At 52.8% G+C, this 23,690-nt stretch overlaps 2 protein-coding genes across 4 annotated transcripts; both read left to right on the top strand.

Annotated features, from left to right (window-relative positions):
- The first annotated feature begins 638 nt into the window (after positions 1-638).
- TREML2 (triggering receptor expressed on myeloid cells like 2) lies at positions 639-12,122 on the top strand. The gene is made up of 5 exons (XM_029944472.1): positions 639-931; positions 3,483-3,803; positions 7,254-7,671; positions 8,666-8,772; positions 9,063-12,122. The coding sequence occupies exons 1-5, from the start codon at positions 871-873 to the stop codon at positions 9,155-9,157; spliced, it is 1,002 nt and encodes a 333-aa protein (XP_029800332.1). The 5' UTR covers positions 639-870; the 3' UTR covers positions 9,158-12,122.
- LOC115296055 (natural cytotoxicity triggering receptor 2-like) lies at positions 9,180-19,258 on the top strand. Of its 3 annotated transcripts, none has more exons than XM_029944474.1 (8): positions 9,180-11,633; positions 12,330-12,409; positions 12,537-12,900; positions 13,074-13,406; positions 14,456-14,531; positions 15,843-15,931; positions 17,693-17,799; positions 18,673-19,258. In XM_029944474.1, exons 3-8 carry the CDS (start codon positions 12,843-12,845, stop codon positions 18,919-18,921), a joined length of 912 nt encoding a protein of 303 aa, XP_029800334.1. In that variant the 5' UTR covers positions 9,180-11,633; positions 12,330-12,409; positions 12,537-12,842; the 3' UTR covers positions 18,922-19,258. The 3 variants fall into 3 exon arrangements, with proteins under 3 accessions (XP_029800334.1, XP_029800333.1, XP_029800335.1); XM_029944473.1 differs by having other exon boundaries at positions 9,182-11,633; positions 15,810-15,931; XM_029944475.1 differs by lacking the exons at positions 12,330-12,409; positions 12,537-12,900 and having other exon boundaries at positions 9,183-11,633; positions 15,810-15,931.
- The last annotated feature ends 4,432 nt before the right edge of the window (positions 19,259-23,690 follow it).

Below are 23,690 nucleotides of genomic sequence, written 5' to 3'. Positions count from 1 at the left end.
AGTCCAAAGGAGACACAGCTTCTGTGTGTGTGTGTGCGCGCGCGCCCCCAAGTGTGATAGCACAGAAGCCTCTCCCTGAGCCCCAGCTGTACTGTACAGTTTGCATCTTTCCCCCCGTTACTCTAACCGTGACAGTAATAAGATAGCACGTGAGCACGCAAGGGGTTCTTTGCTAGTGTGATCGAGAAGCGCTGTTAGGACCAGCCAGGAACCTGGCAAGGGGGGGGGAGGGGCAGGGCACCAGAAGACACGATTTGCGATTTGCGAGAGGGCTTGCCTGAATGAATGTGAGTTTACTAACATTTCCTTGTGAATGCGTTTGGAGAAAACAATGTGTGTTTGTTTAGGATCCAAGACGCCCGGCCCCAGCCCTAAGCCCCAGCCCCTGCGTCTCTGAGCCCAGGGAATCCCAGGGAGTCTGTAGCTCAGGGTCCAGAAAACTCACCCCAGCCCCATTTACGGATCCCCTACTTCTGATTAGGGGGCACCCCCCTCAGTCAGTTTCCGGGAGGGGTTTGGAGAGGGTGTGGAGTCTTCCGACCCTGAGAGCCCTTCCTGGGCTGGGGTGGGGGTGGGGGGCCCCGACTGGGTGGAGCAGCCACACCTGCCCGAAGTTTAGGGGAAGAGGGCGTAAACAGCAGCCAGCGCCGCCCTCGCCCTCAGGAGACTCTGCGGGCCCCACGGTCTGCCGATCACAGTGGGTCCTACAACTTCCTCACTTCCCTAAATGGGCAGCTGCACTTTCAGAACCCCAGGTCCTTCCCTGGCAGACCTAAGTGGCCCGTCCCGCAGCGGCCTGGGACCCTAACCCGGGAGCGGGGGTGTCCTGGCCCCCTACTGGCCTGTGACTATCCCCAACTGGATGGAGCCATGGCTCCCACATTCCTGCTGCTGCTGCTGCTTCTACTGTGGCTCCAGGACCCTGTCCCAGGTGAGAGGATGAGAGGGCAGGAGAGGGCTTGGTGGGGGGAAGGGGGTGGGGGACAAGGAAATAGTCTTTTCCTAGACCCTCCCTGCTTTCATCTTTGGGGGGCTAGCAGAGGAGGCGGATGGGGCTGACCTAGTGGCTTCTAACCAGAGAACAGTAAGAAGATGGCCTCTCCATATCTGGTCCCAGGCAAAGCTACCAGAGGCCCCACAAACGAAGATAAAGCTCTGGACTCTCTCTGGTTGGGCCCCTTCATCTGCCAGGCTTGCTCCGGACCTCTGACGGTGGACACTCGTTTCCTCACACAGAAAGCCTCCTTCCCTTGTTGGGAAAGGGCTGTTAGGTTCTTACAAGAATCATTGTACCACGTGTGTGTGCTTTAAGTCCCTAAGTTGTTTGTGCCACCACCCTCGGTCCCCAGCCCCCTGCCCTGAGCGGAAGTGGTATCTGAAGGCCTCGCCCACCCCGCAGAATGCTCCTTGAGGGGGCCTGGCCAACTCCTGCCTCCCTTACTGCCATGGCAACGGAAAGACCTGTTCCTGTTCAGTTCTGGCAGCCACCTGTGAGAGGGGTGGAAGATGGACACAAATGAACGCAGCCCCCTGGAGACCCTTTCCAAGGGCACCCCACCCATGCACCTCCCCTAGTTAGGCTCCTCCTTCTGCTCCTTCTGTTTGGAACAATCCTGGCGTCCCCTAAACCTGCTGCTCACCAAATAATTTACTTTGATCCTTCCTTTTAGTTTGTGCAGGGCAAGGTGATGCTTAGAGAGGGTGTTCCCTTACCCCGAGCCTCAGCTATCCTGTAGCTGGGTTGGAAGCAGGCAGGAAACTCAGGTCCTGTGCGGGGTCGCTGGCTGTCACAGCTCTGGGCTCTACTGGAGAAGTCTGGAGGGGCCTGCATTGCAGATACGGAAACACGTGGCGCACCGGCTACGTTCCAGGCGCTGTCAATGGTAGAACCCGGGTTTTAACCCATATTTAAAAAATTTTTATATTTTATTATCATTACTATTTTTTATTTTAAGAGGGGGAGGAAGGGTAAGAGAGAGAGGGAGAGAGAGAGAATCCCAGGCTCTGCGCTGGCATATAGAGCCTGACATGGGGCTTGATCCCACGAACCGTGAGATCCTGACCTGAGCTGAAATCTTGAGTTGGACGCTTAACTTACTGCGCCATCCAAGCGCCCAGCCATGTATTTTTAGACTCTAATCTGTGCGCTCTTTGTCCTACTGGGGAGAAACGTGTGCGCGTGCGCAGAAGGCTCTGGGCGGAGGGGGGTGTGTGTGAGAGGAGTTAAGTACTGAGCTTACCGTGGGCAGAGTGGTGGAGGGAGCCCACCACAGCTTTCTCCCTGTCCCCTGATTGCCCACCCCCACTGCTAGTTCCACTCTCTTCCCGCCAGGCCGTGGATTGTGAAATGCACAGACCATATCTTATTTCTAGGCGAGACTGTAGCATGCTGTGGACTGGCAGTGAATTCTTTGGTTTGCATTCCATTGAGAATTTAAATGCAGATCTGGGCATTTGTTATCTATTGCTTTTATGCAACTAGAACGTTTTAAAATGAAATACCACCTAAAATGAACTAAGACACCTCGCTATTTAGAAGATAACTAAAACAAACGTCTTTGTGACTAATTTTTGCTCTGAAATTTTTTCTTTTTTTAAAGTCCTTTTTAATGTTTATTCATTTTTGCTAGAGAGAGACAGAGCATGAGTAGGGGAGGGGCAGAGAGAGAGGGAGACACAGAATCCAAAGCAGGCTCCAGGCTCTGAGCTGTCAGCACAGAGCCGGATGCAGGGCTCGAACTCACAGAACTGTGAGATCATGACCTGGACTGAAGTCAGATGCTTAACCAACTGAGCCACCCAGGTGCCCCTACTCTGAATTTTTTCAAATACTGGATGTTCTTATCTACCTGAGTCATTTGTGTTCTGGAATTTTGTAACTTAGTGACTGCTGTTGGTGTCTGTGTGTCTGTCTCACTGTGCCCCTGTCTTACTCAGTATCTCTGTCTCAAAGACCTGGGTCTTTCCCACAAGGCCTTGAAAATGGGGTTAGTACCTTCCCATTGGGCTAGAAAATACCATGAAGAAAGGTGCTGTGTCAGTTGGAGTGGAAGGGCTGAGTTTCCTCCATTAGTCTGGGGCTCCCTGAGGGCTATGCCTGTGTCTCTGCCATCAGACTGGGATTCCCTGAGCGCTAGTCCTCTATCTTTCTCTCCAATGGAGGACTCCCCAGGGGCCCAGGCCTATTGTCTTCCTCAGCAGTTTGGGAACTCCCAGAGGGCTGCACTGGTGTCTACTCCAGTTGACTGGAAGCTCCCTGAGGGAGTGGCTGGTGTCTCCCCCCTCAGACTGGGAGCTAGCTGTGAACAGTGCCTGTGCATCTCCCCTGTCTGACAGGGGGAGCTCTTTCAGAGTAGGACTGGGTCTTTCCATGAAATTGTGACTTCCAGGCAATATCCACCTCCTCTCCCTTCACCCTGACCTCCAAAAAGCCTCCCTTCCCGTCTCTGGCCAGACCTCGCTCACCAGCAGTGTCTCCCCAGGTGTCCCGGCTGAAAGCGTGTACACTAAAGTGCAGCACCTTGAAGGGGAGACTCTGTCTGTGCAGTGCTCCTACAAGAGCCGCAAAAACCACGTGGAGGGCAAGGTATGGTGCAAAATCAGGAGGAAGAAGTGCGAGCCTGGATTCACCCGGGTCGGGGCGCGGGGGCCGCGCTACCTGCTGCAGGATGACGCCAAGGCCAAGGTGGTCAGGATCACCATGGGGGCCCTCAGGCACCAGGACTCGGGCCGGTACTGGTGCATGCGCAACAGCTCGGGGACCTTGTACCCTCTGATGGGCTTCCTTCTGGAGGTGTCTCCAGGTGAGCAGGCCCGCCAGGGCACGGGAGGGTAGAGGGTGTCCTCCCTGCCCCGGACTCCGTTCGAATCAGATAGAGTAAGAAGAATAATCTATCCATGGGCATGGTGGGCAACAGGGTTGTCACAATTTTTACTGACACTTTTGTGGGCATTATTGTTCCCATCTTACCAGTGAAGAAAATGAGATCTAAAAAGCCCTCTGTGGGTCTCACTTTGTCCAGGGTCACAGAACTAACAAGTGGCAGAGACAGGATTCATACTTAGGGCCCTGTGTGCTTTATTTTTATTCCATCTTCTGTTCAGTATATGTTCACAGAGTCCCTACTGTGTGCCAGGGACTGGCTCTGAGGACAGAGTGGTGAGCAAAAACAGACACAGCCCTGCCCTAGGAGAAATGACAGGCAATCACACATCATCCACCAAATACCTGTAGAGAGCAATAAATGTTCTTAAGAAAATAAAGCAGTTCAATGTTTTGAATAAAACTGAATAAATAAAATTACTGAATAGTAATTCCGTGGTGGAGGGAGCCATTGAGGTACTGGAGACTAGAGAGGACCCTCCTCCTGAGCAGATGACTTCGAGCAGAGCCCAGCATGATGAGAGTTTTCTAGCCCTGTTGAAATCTGAGTGCTTCAAAGGTTTTCTAGGCCGGGAGTACTGCATATGCAAAGGCCCTGAGGTGAGAAGGAGCTGGCCTGTATAAGGCAGGCCTATGTGCCTTGTCCATTTTGAGTGTGGGGCAGAGTGGCAGGAGATGAGGTTGGAGAGTAAAACAGCAGTCCTAAAGTCTCTGATGTGAAGTTTGAGTTCTATTCTAAGTATAATAGGAAGCTACTGGAGAGTTTAGAGGGGTGTGTTGTGGCTTGTCTTTAAGAGTTTAATGGCTGCTTTGTGGAGGATGGACTGTGGAGGGGTAAGAGATGGGCACAGAGACCTCTGTGGGTGTTCTGGCTGAGAACAACAGTATCTTGGAGTAGGACATGGGCCCTGAAGGTGGGGAGAAGTGGAGGGGTGCTCAAATCTATGATTTTCAGACTTCCTACCACCCTATACACTTTGGAGGTAAGATGGGATTTGCTCATGTGGAAGATGAGCGAAAAAGATGAATCAAGAGCGACCCTAAGGCTTTCTACTCCATCAGCGAGGTCATGACGGTACCATTTACTGGGTAGGGTGAATCTGGAGAGGGGCTGGTTTGGAAGAGAAATACCAAGAGCTGTATTTTGTTGTGTTAAGTTTAAGATGCCTTCTAGAGTCTCACGTGGGCACATGGAGCAGGCAGCAGGTGCATCAGCCTGGAGCTCAGGTGGGAGGTCGGAGCTGGGCATATATTCGGAAGTATCTTGGTAAAGAGAGTTTAAGGTCTAAGGGGATTCGAGAAGTCTATACAGACAGAAAGCAGATTGGTGGTTGTTTAGGGCTGGGGGACAGGAGGGGGAGGTAAAGGAGTAATAGCTAAAGAGTGAGGAGATGATGCAAATATTCTAACATTGGCTGTGGTGGTGGTTGGAGGACTCTGTGAATATACTAAAAAGCATTGGATTTGGGGCTGTACATGGGTGTGGTATGTGGAATGTGAATAGTATTGCAATAAAGCTTTAAAAATATCAACAGAATGTTAAAGCTCTCCCTTGAGTGTGGAAAAAGAAAGTAGGGCCAAGCCCCGGGGTCCCCCCAAATTTATATGATAGGAAAGGGTGAGGAACCAGCAGGAAAACCTGAAAAAAAAAAGCAGCCAGTGATGATGAAATGCGTTATTGACCCTTCCCCGTTCCCCTGATCCCTCTTCTGTAGGACTGAGTCGGGGCAACTAAGGTGTCTAATGTGTGGAGAATACGCTCGCTCCCCTCTCCAGTTCTGCGTCAGACCCAGGGGTAGTTGTCACCAGTGTCCCGAAGTTTCCATTTGCAGGGATACAAACATGAGATGGTTTCGATTTTCTTTTTGCACACCCTTCCCCCACCATTGTCATGTCTCACGTTTCGCTTCTTGAAGAACATTTGGGGAGATTCCAACTTTGCAGACCTTTTCAATTACAAGGAAATTAAAAAAAATCCACAGCCTGTTTAAAAACTCTAATCTAGCAGTATATGCCCTTCTGCTGCTTCTTGAAGACCGAGCCACCTAGAGTGGGGAAGGGGGTGGCCTGCTGCCTAACTCTCTCTCCTTCGGTCTTGACAGGTGGGGAAGGTGGGGGCTCTCCCTGCTGTCCCCTGACAACTCCCCACCCCTGACCCCCGGTGCACTGAGGCAGGGACAGAGGCAGGAAGGTGGTTGTGTGTCTTCACTGCCCGCTGTAGGAGTTTCTCTCTGTCAGATGTCACTCTTTTCTACCCAGCCCTTTGGGATGCTCCGTGAGATGGGTGTCCAGATGCTGGCCCTCCCAAAGCACGTATGTGTGAGTTCTCTGGAGGGTCTTTGGAGGTGTCCCCACCGATGAGTAAGGTGATGTGGGAGATCTGGTTCCAGGTCAGCCTCTTCCCCTATCCCCACTCTCATCATTGCTGCGTGTTCTGGGCTCCCTCTCCCAGAAAGGTGGGCACCTTCCACGGTGGCCATGTGGCCTTTAGGAATGTGTCCATGCCATGTACAGTCATGTTATGTCATGTCATTGCCAGCCCATGTCAGCCCCCTCTCTCCCTCCACTATCTCTCTCCAATTCCCTTGTTGTCTGTGGGTATAGACTCCACACTGCCCCAGATGGGACCTGGAGCCTGCTACAGCCCCCTCCTCTTCCACCATCCAAATGCCAGCCTTCTAGAAAATGGGATGTAAAAGGCTGAGGTGATGGGTGTGGGTAGCAGGTGTCTCTCTGTAAGCCCCTGAGAAAGGCATCTGACCCTGCCGCTTGAGGCCTTCTGTGGAATTTGGGCCTTTGATGCTTCCCTGTGTTTTGTTTTTTAAAGTGTATTTGTTTATTTTGAGAGAGACAGAGATTGTGTGAGTGGGGGAGGGGCAGAAGAGAGAGGGAGAGAGAGATTCCCAAGCAGGCTCTGCTCTGCCAACACAGAGCCCGACACTGGGCTTGAACTCCTGAATATGTGAGACCATGACCTGAGCCAAAATCCAAGAGTCGGATGCTTAACTGACGGAGCCACCCAGGAGCCCTGATCCTTCCCTGTCTTCATCCCTGGCCCCTACTCACCAATTATGGAGCATCTGGAAAAGTCCCTGTTCAACGTCGTAGTGAACAAATCCCTTTGGCCCACAGGAACGAGGAGGGTCTGGAAGCGACTAGAGAGATGGGGACAGGGAGGAGAGTGTCCTCTGGGCCCAGGTGGTTTGACAGGGCAGGCTAAAGACACTGAAAGTCTCTTCCTTCTCCCTGGCCAACAGCTGGTCACTCAGAGCAGAGCCCTGGGTGCAAGACCAAGGAGGGGAGACCAGGATCTGCTCCCATCCGCGAGGCCCCCGCCTCATCTAACGTTGCTCCCTCTCTGGCCCCTTAGCCTCCACCACCAGGAGGAGCACTCCTCCCACACAGCTGGCCAGCATCCTCCAGGGCGGAATTGTCGTCACCACAGCCCCAGCCCCCACCTCGGGCCCCGATGCCCCTTTCACCACCAGTGTGACAGTGTTCACACCTGGGCTCTTCACCTTGACGAGACTCGTGCCCTCTGCTGCCTCGGGGTCCATCAGACTGACCTCCATGACAGGCTACAGCTTCACCAGCACTGGCCCCTCTACCACGGAGGCCGGGAGGACCGTGGGGCCCCACATGGTGACTGTGCCCCCCAGCGATACTGGAGCCTCCTCTGTCAGCCCAGAGTCCATCTCCACCAGTGCTGGGCACCCACGCACCCAATCACCCACCACGGGAATGTGCCATACCAGTGGGTCTCTCGTCGACACATTATCCCCTGCCAGGTACCCGTGGGTCCTGGGGTTGAATGCCATTTGACCTATGGTGACCATTCTTGTTGCCCGAACTTGGCACCTTCCCTTTCAGGAGGTCGGTCTGGGCTGCTGCTGAGTGGCGGGCAGGTGGGAGGCCAGAAGGTGGGAAGGAGCGATGCCCTAAGGCCGGGCAGTGGGAAGTGAAGGTATAAGAGTCTGTGGATGAAGAGGGGGAGGTAGGGGCAGGACAAGAATATGTCTCGGGGGTAGGAAGTGGGAAACGGGGGATGCTTTAAATTGGGTTCCCCGGGAAGCAATCTCTGGGACCAGGAATTCTGGAAAGAGTGCGGGGAAGTGAGACAAGGAAGCAGCTAGTAGAGACCATAATCCAGCCGCCACTACTGTGGGCAGCTGAGCTCAGCCTGGGAGGGGCTCTGGGCCCCAGCATCAGACGCCCACCTGAAGGGCAGGGGAGCTGGGGTATTAATACATCTGCTCCTAGTGGTCATCGGTAGAAGGCTGCCTGTCTTGGGTGGCAGAGAGGGCTCTAGTGACAAGAGAAAGTCTCTAGGCCAAAAAATATTTAAATAGAGGTGCTGGGTGCTGGTGCACAGGAAGTGCTATAGGCAGAGGGTTACAGGCTGTGCCCCTGCCGCATCAGCTACAGAGGACAGCGGAGGGAAGGGCCACCACGAGGGGCTTCCATTGTGAGGACAGCAAGACTCTCAATCTCCTCTGTCACAAATGGCGGTCCCTTACAGTCCTCGTCCTCAGTGATGAGCAGGTTGGGGCGAACAGTGGAGGAGAGATGCTCCCCTCCACCTGGGATTCTTCCCCAACCTCTGAGCTCCTCACTTCCCCCCTGCCACAACTGGGTTCCCAAGGAGGGGAGGCCATCACTCCAGCCAGGGCTGTCAGGATTTCCCCAGGTCGGGTTCCTCTCACGTGGCATGCAGGAAGACATGGGTCAGGGGGGAGAGAACCAGGTGCTCACCTCCTCCCGCTCTCCGTCCTGTCCCTTCAGGCACCAGGATTCATATCGCATTGTGTTGCTGGGGGTGCTGACCTTCCTCCTAGTGTCTGTGATGTTGATCATGGTCTATGGGTTCTGGAAGAAGAGACACATCGGAAGTGAGTACAGCCCACCCTCCCAGCCTCCTCAGGGCAGAGTTCTGGGGCAAAGCGCTCGCTGCACTGCATTCCCAGGTGGTGTGTCCTCACCTGTGTCAAGCCAGAAGGACTACTTAGCACCCAGGGAAGGGAGGAGGGTGGGTGGACTGGAAGGGCATGACAGGACCCTCTCGGAGCTGACCCAGCAGGAATTGGAGGGCAGAGCCAGAAGAGGGGATGGCCTGGCCCTGGAGCATGGTGGGAGGGGAGCACTGGAGCCCTGCCCTTCATCTCTGGTCTTGTCCTCACAGGCTACAGGGTGTGCAGCAATCCTCTGAGAGCCTGGAGCGACCCACTTCGAAGCCCGGAGTTCCCACAGAAGCCTGCTTGGTCTGAGGCCACTTAACTGTGGAGTAGGAAGCTGCTCCTGGAGGGGCCCTGGGAGGCCAGGGCAGGATGAAGATGGGGGCCTGTGTGAGCTGGAGCCAGGCCAATGCTGGACTCAGGCATCCCCAGAACCAGACACTGCTCTTGGGCTGCCCAGTCCCCTTGGGCTGCCAGGAACCTGGGAAAGCACTCACAACGGAGGGAACCAGGCAGCAAACCGCAGGGGAAGCCCCCGATGGGATTCTGGTCCAAGCCACAGAGTCACGGCCCCTGGCTGGGTGGCAGAGAAGCCCTGTACAGAGCTCAGTTCCCATGGGCCTTGGAACCCTTTGGATGGAGCAGAGGGGAGCTGGAGGGTGGGCCGCTGCCCTCTCCCCACCCTGACCCCTGTCTCCTCAGCCTCCTTCTGCTCCCCTCAAGCTTCCCCATCTTCCAGGGGATGAGAGAGTCCCAGAGGCAGCCAGTGTCTCAGGGGCCCTGCCCTGGAGGAGAACGAACAGTGACTAAGAGTTGGAGACCCACAGGGGTTTGGCTGCAGGGGACCCCAGAGCAGCCCAAGCCCCCATACCCCACTCCCACCTTCGGGGCCCTGCGCCCTCTGACAGGCCTCTGGATGTGCCCCACCTTGACCATAGCTGCCTGTCTGTCAAGTCCTGGGAGCCAGCAAAGTCCACCCACCCAGCCACTGCTGCCTGCCACCGTTGATCGGCCCTCTAGGGAGAGCTGTGACCAGGCTGCCCAGAGCCCCGTGGCTGCATTCAGGGGCTCTCTCCCTCAGTTCTCAGCTGCAGGCCTGAACTCTCACAGAGGCTGAGGGCCCTTCAGAGTCCATGGCAGGGGAGGCCACAGCTCAGAGAAGGGGTGGATCGCCCCCACCCACCCCCAGGACTCATTGTGCCCTGGGAGGAAGGGTGCCATGTGGGACACAGCAAGGACAGCTTGGAGCTGAGCACAGCCTGGAGGAATGCCTGGGGCTGGAGGAGAGGGGGACGAGGAAGATGGAGCCAAGGAGGCTCAACACGGGTCCAGTGGCCCTAGGAGTGTGGCCTCTGCTTCTCTGGCTCTCCTCTCACACTTGGTCCCATCTGCAGTGAAGGCTGAAGAGTAGGGGCTCTACCAGCTTGGAGCTACTGGAATAAGCACCTAGGGATCAATGCGGCATCTCCACTCCACTGCCCCTGCCCCCTGGAACAAATGTCACTGTTAGGAGGGCGACGCAGCTAGGGCCTTGATGGGTGGCTGGGGGGCCACTCTGGAATGGATGTGGGGAGAGAGGAAGGGACAGAAGGTAATCCTAGAGGACAGCAGGGAAGAGGCATCTCTTTCCTACATCCAGGAGGGGGCACTAGAAGAGGGACTCAGATTGAGGAACCCAGAAGCCTGGTGCCAGGACATACTCATGCACACACACACACACACACACACACACACACACACATATCCATCCTCCCTATCAGGAGGGTGTGGCCACGACCTTGGGGTGCAAGTAGGAGGGGGCTTAATTTCCTGGGGAAAACCGTGCCCCTAGACCCCCACTCCATTTGCGATCCCACGACGGCACACTGACAGCCCTGCCTCTCCTGAAAGCAGGATGTCCTGTGGGAGAGCGGCAGGGGGCTCAGGACTGGGACCCAGGGATGCCGCCTGTCACTGTGTGAGCCTATGCAAGTCACTAACCCTATGGGGCCCCACTGTCCTCTCTTGTGAAAGAGGGCACTAACTCTACCTCTCAAGACTGCTTTCGAGCATCAAGTGAAGTGGCAGGGACCTCCTGCCACCAACTAAATGCCTTGTGATTGCTGGTCCTCAAGCTCTTCTCCAGCTCTAGCATGTGCTTTGTCTACACTTTGCACCATAAATTGGAAGGGGCTGGGGAGGGTAGAAGGGCACAGAGGCAGGCCTCAGGTGGTGGGTGCTGGACCTAGACGGAGGCCTTTGGCTGTGCCCTGATGTCAGGGTAGCTGTTAGGGGACCACCCCCATCCCTGTTGACAGAGGATGAGAGGCTCCTGGAGTTGGGTGAGCTGCACCAGGTGCCCACCCTTGGAGGCTGCTCCCACATGAGCTCCCCAGGAAGGACACAGGGCCCTGGGAAAGGGGTACAGAGCCCTGCCCTGGGGGGCTCCAGCTCTGCTGGGCCTGGGTGGCCTCCTCAGAGCCCCAGCCTCTCACTTTCTCCCTGTTCTTACCCTTTCCCCTAGAGCTTCAGGAGGACCCAGATCCCCAGGGCAGGGAAGTGCTGGGCAGAGAGGGTTGCACACAGTCTGCTGCTGCTGTTAATGGTTAAGGCAACAAAACTTCCTGAGCATTCGGCTGTGACAGTGGGACACACCCATGAAGGGCTTCCTGTCATGACCAAGGGCCGGGACATGAAAAGAAAACCCAGCACGGAGGCATGTCTGCTGTGTGGAGCATAGCAGACACATCTGTCACCATGGGACACCTGCGCCGGCAAGCAAGCCTCAAGTTCACGGTTCTCCCAGATGGCTGCAAAAGGTTTCTCAGTCCATATCAGACTTGGGTCGGTTAGGTTCCTCCTTCAGGCTGATGGACTTCTTGCCCCAGGGCTGGGAGTGGTGAGAGCGGGAAGGCCTCCCGTACCGCCCCCCTCTGGGGGCTGCCTCAGCTAAAGAGAGAGAGGGCTTGCCAAGTTCAGTCCCCCTCCCAGAGCAGCGGGTCAACCCTGACTGGCTGCCGCAGGCTCCATAGCCCGGCATCCCCCTGCCACCTTGGAGAGCATCCTGTCTTCAGACCTCTCCACGTCCCGGCCTGAGCTTCCTGTTAGCCGGTCCTTTACCCAGCTTGGTCCGAGGGCACATTATGCCTCCTGTGCTAACCTCCACCTCAGAGTCTGAGCCCCACAAACCTGACCTGCCACAGTGCATGTTTACAAGGTTTCCTCCTTCCTTGGTTGTTTATTAACTCTACACAGCCTGTGGTGATTGTTTTTCCTGTAGCTCTAATGACAATTATTCTTAAAATGTGCTCGATTACTGTGGTCTTTGGACAACTGCCTGGGGAGACTGGGAGCTGGGGACAGGAGGTGACTGGGGCGGGGGAGTCCCCGCCTCCCCTCCTGCATCTCTTTCTGCCCCCAGCTTCGTTCTCTCCCACCCTTGCTAGAATATTCCCTGATTCCCTGTACCTCGGTTCCTGGAAATGACTCTCCCTCTCTCTTCTCTGCCCCTCCAGTCCCCACACAGCCCCCCAGCTCCCAGGCAGGCCTGGACCGCTGGGTACCTCCACAGGGTCTCCTAACTGTGTCAGCCTCTGTAAGTCAGGGCTTTCCCGGGTGGGGAGGAGGTAGCTGGGGCCGGGAGGAAGTGGTAGGCTTAGAGGGCAGAAAGGAAGGAGAAATCGGTTCTGATTTCACCAGAGTTTCTTCCTGGGCTTTCGCAGCTTTCTACATCCCAACCCCAGTGGCAATAAGGAAGAAGAGGCTGAGCACGAGGGAGCCAGCAGTAGCCACAGAGCCCCCCCAGAGCCTCAGTCCAGTCTAGAGATCGAGGCCTTTCCGGGCCCACATGTAGCGCCTGCAGCCGGAAGGTTCCCTCCTCCCAGGCCACCCACAGACCCTGTTGGAGCACTCTTCTTCTCCTCGGACCAGCTAGGGGTGCTGTGCTGAACCCCCTCCCCGAGCCGAAGGCTCCCAGTCTGCTGGGCTTCCCTCTTCCCTCCCGCCCCTCCCAGCTCAAGAAGAGGGCCATGGCCCAGGGGGCCAAGCACCTGTTGCCTTCTGTCCTGCTGATGGTCCTGGCCTCAGGTGATGAGGACAGAGGGAGGGCATGAGGAGGGAGAGGAGGCTTGGGGAGGTGGGTGAGAGGGGGACAGGGGCAGGGTGGGGCTGTGGCCAGAGGCTGGCCCTGGGGCCCTCTCTGAGGAGAGAGGCACCCCTCTGCAGATGAATTGCCCCCTGACCCGAGGGTTTCTTTTCAGGCTCCTGGGAACAGAGGTCACAAGTGCTGCATAAACTGGAAGGGGAGAGAGTCTCTGTGCAGTGCCCGTATCGGTCCTGGGCAGGTTCGAACGCGGCGAGAGCCTGGTGCAAGCGCTTTCCAGCAAGTGTTTGTGCCTTGTTAGCCACCCACCCCAGGCTCCGGGATGTGCCCCAGGAGCCTCGGACCTCCATTCGGGATGATTCCAAATCAGGCTACTTCACCGTGACCATGACTGGGCTCAGGGTGGAGGACTCCGGATATTATTCATGTGTATTCTACCAATCCTCCGAGATCTTCGTTCTCAGAAATTTCCGTCTGGTGGTATCTCGGGGTGAGTTCTTGCCCTTCTTCTCACGTCCTTGGCCTTCCTAAATCACAAGGTGTTAAAGCTGGAAAGGGCTAAAAGCATTTTCATCATGGTTCTCACAGCCCAACACTGGCACCTTTTGCCCAAGGCAGAACCAGTAGAACTCAGACCTGCTGGCTCAACTGGTTCTTTCTTCCCCATCTCACGCATCTCTGAACGTTTTTGCTGCTACTAACAAGACTCGTCCAGTGATTTGTAATGACTGAAAGGCTCCTTCGGGTTTGACAGGACTGGCTGGTGACTGGGCCATTTCTGGGCATCCTGACTCCAGACCCCAACCCCTGACCTTCTCTCAAAGCGTTCTGCTTGAGTCCCAGGAAGCCGGTTGGGTTAAGAAATGTGGACAGGCAGGAGGCAGTCAGGGAGGCAGACCTGGGGCTTCGAGGGTAAGACTGGCAGGTGCACCGGCTGAAGGCTCAGAGGACATGGGTCTTCATCTGGGACCTGCGCCTTATAGTCGAGAGACCATAAGCCTCAGAGGGGGAGATTGGCGGGGTTCCCCATCTGAACCCCCAGGTGTATTTCTCAAAAACCTCAGAGTTGCAAAGGGTTAGGATGGTGGGTGGTACATGGCATAATGGAAGCATGTTCGATTATGGCCCCATGAGGGGAGAGACGAGGTCGCTGGAGAAAGCAGTGGTATGGATTCTCCTGGAGGATTGCCCAGAGGAGGTAATACTGCCTGGGCCCTAATGAAGGAGCAGGACTTTTTCTGGAAGAGACAAAAGTGGGGCAGATAGGAGGGAAGCATTATGGGTTGAGAGTACATGACCCGTTAAAGGACACAGAAAAGACTGTGGAATATATCCAAGTGATAGTGTGATCCTAATCGAAAGCCACTTGCACGGTGGTCCTTCACTGCGAGGGAAATCCAGCACCACTCAGAGTAACACCCCGACTTGGCCCAGGGCCCTGTGTGGGCCCATCCTCCTCAGGACCACGGGCTAGAAGTGGGGAGCCTGTAGTGTGGGGCAAGCACATGGGAATGCTCCCCTCATTGTCGTCTCTTTCAGCTTCAACCGCGCTCACCACCAGGAGCACCAGTGGGACCACACCCTGGACCTCCGCCACCAGTCCTGTCATTGACAGGTACTGTCACCTGCCTCTGGGTCCTCTCTGCCCTCCACTTTTTCCCATCCATGGCCAAGTGTGCCAAAATGCCTCCAGCTACCTCATGCCCACAGACGCCTGGATCTCGGGGATGGGGAGTGGGGAATGGGAGTCAAACAATTCTCTTCAGGTCACTTTGCCTCTTTCAGCCTCAGTTTTGTCATCTGCAAAATGGGGCCAATGACATTCACACCTTACAGCAGGGTTGCTTACCTTGGGCATGTCTGCCATTTGTTGGGAGGAGTGTCCTGTTTGGCAGCATACTTGGCCTCTACCCATGGGACAGCAACAGCACAAACCTCCCTGACACCACCCGGTGGGGACAACCAAACCCAAATGTCTCCAGACACTGCCAAGTTTGCCTTGCAGCAGAACCACCATCTTACAGAGTTGCTGTGAGGATTAAGTGGGGTTGTGTCTGGCCCGGTGGCAGGCATGTGACCAGGGCTACTTCCTTAGCCTCGCCCCTCTTCCAGCCACGGGCTTTCCGGGCGCTCTCTGTTGCCATAACAACTATTGGCTTGATTTCTTCTCTACCCCTGCCTGATGGGTCCCAGGCCCCAGCCCCCGGGGACTGACCTGATAGCCGCTTTTCTTCCAGACTCCATCCTCCCCTGCTGTCTCTGCGCCCACCATCACTGCGATGGGAACCCCGGGCTCTGGCAAACCATGGTTCCGTGCTTCAAGGCAGTATGCCCAGAAACCAGGGGGAGCTGGCTGGGGAGCTGAGGGGTGTCCCTACAGCTGCTGCCTCCCGGGGGGGGGGGGGCCTACGGCTTTGACCCTTGATGCCCCCGGGCGCCTGCTGTGGTATAAGAAAGCCTACTTTTGTGTTCTGCCTGTGACTTAAGACAGGCCCTATTCACGTGGCAGAGCTGTGGGTCACAGGATGTCTATGGGCTGAGGTGAGGGAGCCGGGACCAAGAATAGTTTAGGGGAGCCTGTGGCAGGGGTGAGTGCAGACCCTGCAGCAGGGGCCCAGGGGCAACTTCCCGGACATCAGACAGAGAAGGGAAAAGGAGCAAAGACAGCAGACATCAGAAACATTCCCCTTTCACAGAAGGGGAAACAGCCCAGGTGTGGCTAGACATGCATGACTTACGGGACAGAGTCCTTGACCTTGGGGCTGCCTCCTGGCCAGCTCAGTGGGCGGGGCTGTCATGAGCACCACACACTTGGGAAGGGATGGCTTCCCCTTAGAAGGTTGGCTCCCACTTTCTACTTTCCTCACCCGGCTGGTTGTTCTTTCTTCCAAAGCCCCCAAGATAACTGGCGTCTCATCGTTCCCAGCTCAACGGTGGCCGTCGTGCTGCTGCTGCTGCTCACCGTCCTCCTGATCCTGTACTTGAGGAAAGCCCGAGGAAACGCCACCGGGAAAGGTAAACTGCAGCGCTGGCTCAGAGCAGACCACTGAGGGCGCGGCCATGAAGTCTTCCTGCCCTCGAGCCAAGAGGACAAGGCTTATTAAGCCCATTTGACCACCAAGGAAATTGAGACTGGCAAGACGAGGTGGCCAGGATCCCGTGGGTTCTCTTGCTTTGCCAGAGCAAAGGGCAGGATCATTCTCTTCAAAGGCTTAAGGTCAGCTCCCTCTAAGCCTAATTTGCCTAAAATTGGGCATTTTAGTATTGTTTTGGGATAGTATAATGTGCCTTCTTTTTATAGGTAAGGATTTTATTTTTTTATTAAAAAAAAGATCAATTTCTTTTGAGAGAGGGAAAGTGAAAGCAGGGGGAGGGGCAGAGAGAGAGAGGGAGAGAGAGAGAGAAAGAGAGAATCTGCACTGACATTGCAGAGCTTGACCAGGGGCTCCATCCCATAAACCGTGAGATCAAGACCTGAGCCAAAATCAAGAATCCAATGTTCAACTGACTGAGCCACCCAGCCACCCCTGTACTTAAAGATTTCTTTAACAAATTTATCTAAAAACCTTTCTGGTCAATAGTATTGGTTTTTAATTGTCACTATTTGTTTTAGTTTATATATTTTTTATGTTTATTTATTTTTGAAGATGAGAGAGAGTGTGAGCAGGATAGGAGCAAAGAGAGTGGTAGACACAGAATCTAAAGCCGGCTTCAGGCTCTGAGCTGTAGCACAGAACCCTATGCAGGGCTCGAACCCGGGAACTGTGAGATCATGATCTGAGCTGAAGCCCATGCTTAACCAACTGAGCCACCCAGGTGCTCCTGATTGCCACTATTGTTTTTAAATTCTGTCTTCTAAAAGCACAGGAAGGACTTTTTAGTCTTCTGAATTGTAAGTGTTTAGCATTAACCACCTGTCAGGCATCAGCATTTTGCACTAGGCTTATCAGATTAGTGCCTTTAGAGGATTCCTGCGTTGGTTTTGGTGTTTGGTTTGTTCAGCACATATGTGCTATGTATTTATTCACCATATAATCCAGTGCTGTGTCTGTTGACAAGATTGAAATGTGGAAGCAGGTCAGGGTTATGTTGGACCTCACTGATTTTAATTTTTAAGCTATAAAAATCCTAATGTAGTCATGGGTTGCAAAATTTTATATACGTATTTTTCAATCTGTGTAAAGTCAATTTAGTGTGTCACAATACTGTTTTCATAAAACAAAATAGAAAAGCAAAATGTCACAGTGGCTTGTACACTGGAACGACAAATATTTTTTCATTGGACTTTTAGGAAAGGTGTGTGTGTGTGTGTGTGTGTGTGTGTGTGTGTGTGTGTGTGAATGTGCATATGCGTATATGTGGCAATAAGATAAAATGTTTCTTACTGTGGCTCCTGGTCCAAAAATTTGAAAGACGTTATAGATAACTTCACCAGCAAATAGATTATATTTAAATTGATGTTTCAATTTGGAATGTTCAGTGACTGGAGTAGATTAAGCTTACTAGTTTTATGCAAATGAGCCCAGGCCCTTAGCTGGATTTGCTCCTTATCACTACCCTCCACTCCCTGGACGCTCCTCTGCACTGGCCGGGCCCAGAACCTCGCTGTGACCTCCCTGCAACCTTCTGGGCAGGGTGGGGTTTCCAGGCCGGGCCCTAGCCTCTCCCCTGCCGGGGTCCCCTCTGTCCAGAGGGGGCCTCCACCACCCCTGCCATCCCAGGAGACCGGAGCCTAGGGAGAGGTCCCTGCTCTGAACTGGACTCTCTTCTTCACAGGTGAGGACAAATCCCACATCTATGACAGCATTTCGGTCCAGAAGGAGCCGACCCCTGAGCATAAGAACGACTCCTCATCAAGGCAGAGGCGACCTCAGCTTTCCTGGGTACTCTTGTTGTCCGTGTTATCGTCTTTTTTAGCTTCCCAGCTGGTGTGTACTTGGAGTTTCTGTTCACTCTGGACTTGGAATCACTTGTGAGTCGTTATGTTGCCTCATCTGCATGTACCCATTGCCCCATATTTCCCAGTTCAAACTCCTTAAAGAGAGAGAATTTGGCTGCTTCAGCTTTTGGGCTTCACCCCACAGGAGATGGCTATTAATGGGGGTCCATCTCACGGGGCCAGAGCCAGCCTAAGATGGCTGCCATCAGTCCAGTCAGCAGGGGGCTGGGGGTCCCATGGTAAAAGCATGGCTCCCTTGGTGCGCTGTCATCAGGAGCTGAGGGCCGGCTGTGGCCCTTGGGTAGGTCTGTCCTGTCTAAAGATCTAAGACTCTTAGAATCACAGAATCACAGGATTGGGAAGATCTAAAACCATCTGATTCAACCCTCTGTAATGCTGGAATCAACTCTGCACATGGCATCCCTACCGAGGGCTCTTCTAGCTCAGTGCTACTCAAACTTGAGTGTGCATAAAAATCACCTGGAAAATGTGTTCAAACAGAATTTCTTGGGCCCCCAGAGACTGATTTAATAGATCTGAGATTTAAAATCTGAGATTTTAACAAGGTGCCAGCTGATGCCGGTGCTCTTGGTCCATGGATCATATCTAACGCAGCCTTCCTTAGTCTATTTTTCAACAGCTTCAGTGATGGAAACTGCTGGCTTCAGCTCTTCCCAGAGGCTCTGTAGGGTCCCTACCTACCCACACCTTGTCCCTGTCTCTGTTCTCCACCCAGCTCTGGGCAGCCTGGGGGCCACTGACCAACCATTCCCAGCTCTGATTTGTACAATGAACATCTTTCTTCTTTGATTCCCAGGGCTCCGATCAACAGATGGGCTCTGACGAGGATGCTGGGGCCATTTGCTATGCCTCACTTACCTACCTGAACCACTTTGGCCTTGAGGACTCCATCTATGTCAACACCCACCCCAACCCGAGGCCCACACCTGACCCCCTTCTGACTGTGGAATATGCCAGGATCACTGGAAACAGACCCCAACACTCCAAGTCGACTTCCCTGGAGGGGGAAACTCAGGAGCTGAAGGCAGACTTCACTGGACAGTGAGCACTTAGCCAGTACCTGTGAGGCATGGGGTTGCTCTACCAGTGACATGGGGACTTCAGTGGGACAAAGATGGTCCCAAACCAGCAAAAGGTCATCCCTTCCTACAAAGGAGGTGAGGAAGGGGGAGGAAAGGAAAGTCCTTATCACTCCAGAGGAGAGAAGCTTTGAGTCTAAAGGCTGTGATGGGCAGGCTGTGGTGCTGGGAGCCGCGTCTGCCTTGCTGGATGACGCAGTCACAGCAGGCAACTGGCAGATGTTGGCACAGCTCCTGCCATGAAGCAAAACTGGTATCTCCTTCTACTATTGGCTCATAAATGGAATGGGACTGCTGTTATTGATTAGGCCTCACTATGTTCCAAATCAGACTGATATTTCCCACACAGATACCTCATGGGAAGAAGCATGTTCCCACCTCTACAAAAAAGAATTTAGACAGAGCACTGCAGATGTTTGTTGAAAGGTTTTTCTAATGAGCCTCGCAAACCCAAGACATAGATAATAAAGGGGGCTAAAGAACACAAGAGTTACTATTAACTCTGGCCTGGAGAAAAAGAGCTTAACTTAGAGATAAGAAACAAACAAGAACCAGATATAAATTACTGCACATACCTTTGCTAATTGGTACCACAAATACCTTCCCTTACACTGATACCTGTTATGAGGATAGGTAAGAGGAGTTAAAACTTAAACTCATACACAAAGACCAGCACATCTAGGGCCGCTATGGTGCTTCCACCTTCAACATCAAATAACAAGGTTTACTTACTAACCAGGGCAAATAACTTCTTCCTTTTGTGAGCCAGACAGAATGACTCCTAGCCTAGTCTATGCCTGAATCTTAGCATTATTGACATAAACAAATGTGTTTGCTTTCTGCTTCTCTCTGAGAACATCCTGCTATCTTCTTAGTTGCAAGATTTACTACTGGTTTAAACCAATGTGTATGTTATCTGCTTTTAACTGAGACTATCCTGTTAATCCTGTTATTTGTAAAAATTAACTACCTCACTGAAATTAGAGTAGTTCTGCAAAAATGCCTCTGTAAAACCTGTTCCTGTACACTTTTTGAAGCATCTTATCACTGAGAATTATTTGTAGTAAAAATTCCACTTTTTGATGTCATGTTAACATGTGATCTATAAATAAAGACACAAAAACCGAAAGAGCAGAGATGCCTGCCTGGTGCTCAGATAGAAACTCGAGTCTCTCTCATCTCTCACTCCCTTTTGCCAACACCGTCCATCCTTTCAGGGACCCCTGGACCTGCTGGACATGGATTCTGGCACTCTGGGACCCATAGAAGGGGTTTCTAGAAACCTGCCTGCTCCCCTCCCCAGGGCCCAGAACGAAGGCTCTTAGAGCAGTTCAGTTACACAGGGTCTGGATACCAGTGCCTCTGAGTGACCCAATCTTTGCCCCCACTCTGTGATCCTCGCTTCCTTCCTGACCAGGGGCTGCGAAATCCTGACACACTGTGCAAGTTCCTCTTTGGCAACTCTCCTCATGACAGTCCCCCTCCACCTCCAACTACTTCTCAGGGCCGCTGAGTCAGGCTGGAAAGTTCTACCCCTCCACCTCAGGTCCTTCCTCCCCTCCTGACTTTGATTCTCACAAATGACCCTGCCAGGACATGGGCAGTGCCCACCACTCAAGAGTCTCTCCTAACCCTTGGCCTTGCTGGGTGGGGAAGGGGGGCATGGAGCTTCCTTCCCTATAGTGGCCTCCGTGGGTGGCTGACCTGGGCTCCCCCACCTTCCATGGAAACCATCATCTGTCCTGCCAGCTGCATCTCCAACAAAGCAGGCTGAGGGCCACCTCCTGCTTTGCCCAAGTACACTTCCACAGGGCCCTTTTTTTTATTCTGTGCCCTCAAGAAGAAACTCTGAATTGTGGGAATTCTAGGCCATAGGGGCAGAAGGTGCTGTCCTATAATACCATGGGAAAAATTACTTGAATTGTCAATGTGTCACTTCTCAAGAGTGACATTTAAAGATCATTGAATCCAACTGCCAATGGGAGGACCAGATCCCTTGGGCAAAACCCCATGAGTCAGGCAGTGTTTGTCCCAATCTCTTGGAAGGCAGGGGATTCACTGCCTATTGCTCAGGCAGCTCACATGTGGATGGTTTTGTCAGACAGGAACTTGCTTGCCTTCAGTCACAGTGAGACATAAGCTTTGCCCCCAGAGTGGGACCTGAGGGTGTGGCTCCTCAGGGCCAGGAAGGGAGAGGGGTTGGAGAGGAAAAGTGTGGGTGGTCTGAGGCCTGGCAGGCTGGGGTGCAATAAGGAAGTCTTCTTCAGGGGGAAGGCAAGGGAACTGCTTGTCACTTGTGACATCTAAGGTTCCCAGTGCTGAGGATGTGTCCCCAGTCTATGGCTGTTTGGGACACCCAGGAACAACTCCAAGTTGAAGGAGATGAGAACAGGATGCTCTGAGCATCACCTTGGCTCCTCAGGTCTCTTCCCCGTCCTTCTAGTGCCCCAGATTTGACTACTAGAGGCTGGGCGCCTGCCGTATCCTGACCTCCCATCCTTCCCGGCTTTGCTCTGAGAAAGCCATTGGCACTGACCTAAGGCCTCATTAGACCTCTGTTCTCCATTGTTCTAGGCTCCTGACAGTGCCTCTTTGTCTATATTTTAGTCTACATGCCCACCCGGAGAGCCCATCTTCACGATGGTTTTCTCAACTTGGGTTTCCTGGTTACAGCACCATGAGCCATCCTAGGGGTCAGGCTCCTCACGCACTGTCCAAACCCAAAGGATTTACTCAGACTAGAGACCCTGGAGATAGAGTCATTACACAGTATTCATAGGGGGCTTGCTGCCCACCAGCCACTGCTCAGGGGTGGGGATACAGTGATTAAGTCTAGTAAACCAACAATTATGGAGTGGTTCTTATGGCCACGTTCCTCTACATACATTAATGGCTTAAACCACCCCATAAGGTAAGTGCTTTCACTTCATTTTAAATATGGAGAAATTGAGAAACAGACAGGTTAAGTAATTTCCCAAAGTCTTATAGCTAATAAATGGTGGGTCCTAGACCTGAAATTTTAGCCACCAGGCTTTTCAGTCCCTGTTCCCAGTGCATGTATGCATGTGCACACATGCACAGAAGATATAGGACAAAATAGTAACACCAAGCAATCATAGCTAGAGCTACAGAATGCTAATGGTGCTCAGGAAAGGTGGGAAGCATGACTTTTTCTGATAGAACGCCAAAAGCCAAGAGAGGACGGTAGGGCTGTGGCTGATGTAGCTGGGGAATTTGAGGAGAGGGAGTCTTAATTAACCAATGTCCCCAGATAAAAGGCCCAGGTCTCTCCTGCCCACCCTGCCCCAGGAAGGGGACCGCCCCTTCTGCCACCACCAAAGGCTCCGAGGCAACTTTCAGAGCTGTGACATTGGGAAATATACACCTTTCCCTCTGTCTGTGGTGAGGTGGTCATGGTAGCTGAGGCACACAAGACTCAGGCACCACCGGAGGGTGCTGCTCTTGGACCTTTGGGAAACCAGCAGACTTCAGGCACCATCCTTCCCAGGGCCTGCCACTCAGTGCTGGTTGGGTCCTCCCTTAACCTCACCCCTTCCCCTGCCCACGCTCTTTATGCACATCACACAATATGTCAACATTTTGTTCATCGACTTGTCTGTTTTCCATTTTGGTCGGTGCTTCAGCCACTAAGGTTTGAGGTAGTTTGTTATGCAGCAATAAACAGTCAAAACGAATAGCTGAGACAAATTTGAAGAGCAAGTCCATGGGGAAAGGAGATGATCTTAACCTGACCAGAAACCAAGACTCAGTGTGAAGTTCTCAGGACCACAGTGTGATCCTGGAGTAGAAAATCAACCAGGGCAACAGAATTGGGGGGTGAGAAAACAGACCTGTGTACAGATGATTTCCAGAGCAGGCATATGAATCAGGGGCAGAGGAGAGGACTACGCCATGGTCTGGGTGCAACCATCGATACATACAGGGAAAGTAGAAAATTAGATTCCCACCGAAGATCTTACACAAGAACGAGTTCCTACTGGGTTACAAATCCCCATGTCAATAGCTGAACAATAAAATGTTTAGATAAAAATAAGAGTTTTTATGACTTCAGGATACAGGAATATTTTTTGAGCAAGACATCAAAAGCACAAACCTTAAAGGGGACATGTGGTGCTTGACTGTATTAAAATGGAAAACTTGAGTACAAAAAGAAGATACCAGAAATAAAGAGGAAGGAGGAGCTGCAGACAGGGAGATGGCATTTGCAATGCATGTAATTGATAAAGGCTTAGCAGCCAGAATCTGTAAATCAATAAAAGGACACAACATTTTGAATGGGAAAGTTGTAAGTGAGAAGAAAATCACACCCAAGAAAAATTAAAAAAAAATTTTTAATGTTTATTTATTTTTTGAGACAGAGAGAGACAAAGCAGGGAGGGCAGAGAGGGAGACACAGAATCGAAAGCAGGCTCCAGGCTTTGAGCTGTCAGCACAGAAACCGACATGGGGCTTGAACTCATGAACCATGAGATCATGACCTGAGCCGTAGTCAGATGCTTAACCAACTGAGCCACCTAGGCTCCCCCACACCTAAGAAAATAAAAAAAAAAAAAAAAGAAAGCAGATAAATAATGGTTAACTTCATTAGCAATCAAATAAATTCAAATCTCAACGGAAACATTTATACCCAGTATATCAGTAGGGGACTTCAAATATGTCTGTAATGCTTCATATGTAGATACAGATATTGATAGATAGATATAGACATAGATAT

The sequence above is a fragment of the Suricata suricatta genome, chromosome 7 (genome assembly GCF_006229205.1).
Source record: "Suricata suricatta isolate VVHF042 chromosome 7, meerkat_22Aug2017_6uvM2_HiC, whole genome shotgun sequence".
Lineage (NCBI taxonomy): Eukaryota > Metazoa > Chordata > Mammalia > Carnivora > Herpestidae > Suricata > Suricata suricatta.
The sequence above is the reverse complement of the archived record's forward strand: the minus strand, read 5'-3'. Positions and strand labels throughout refer to the sequence as shown.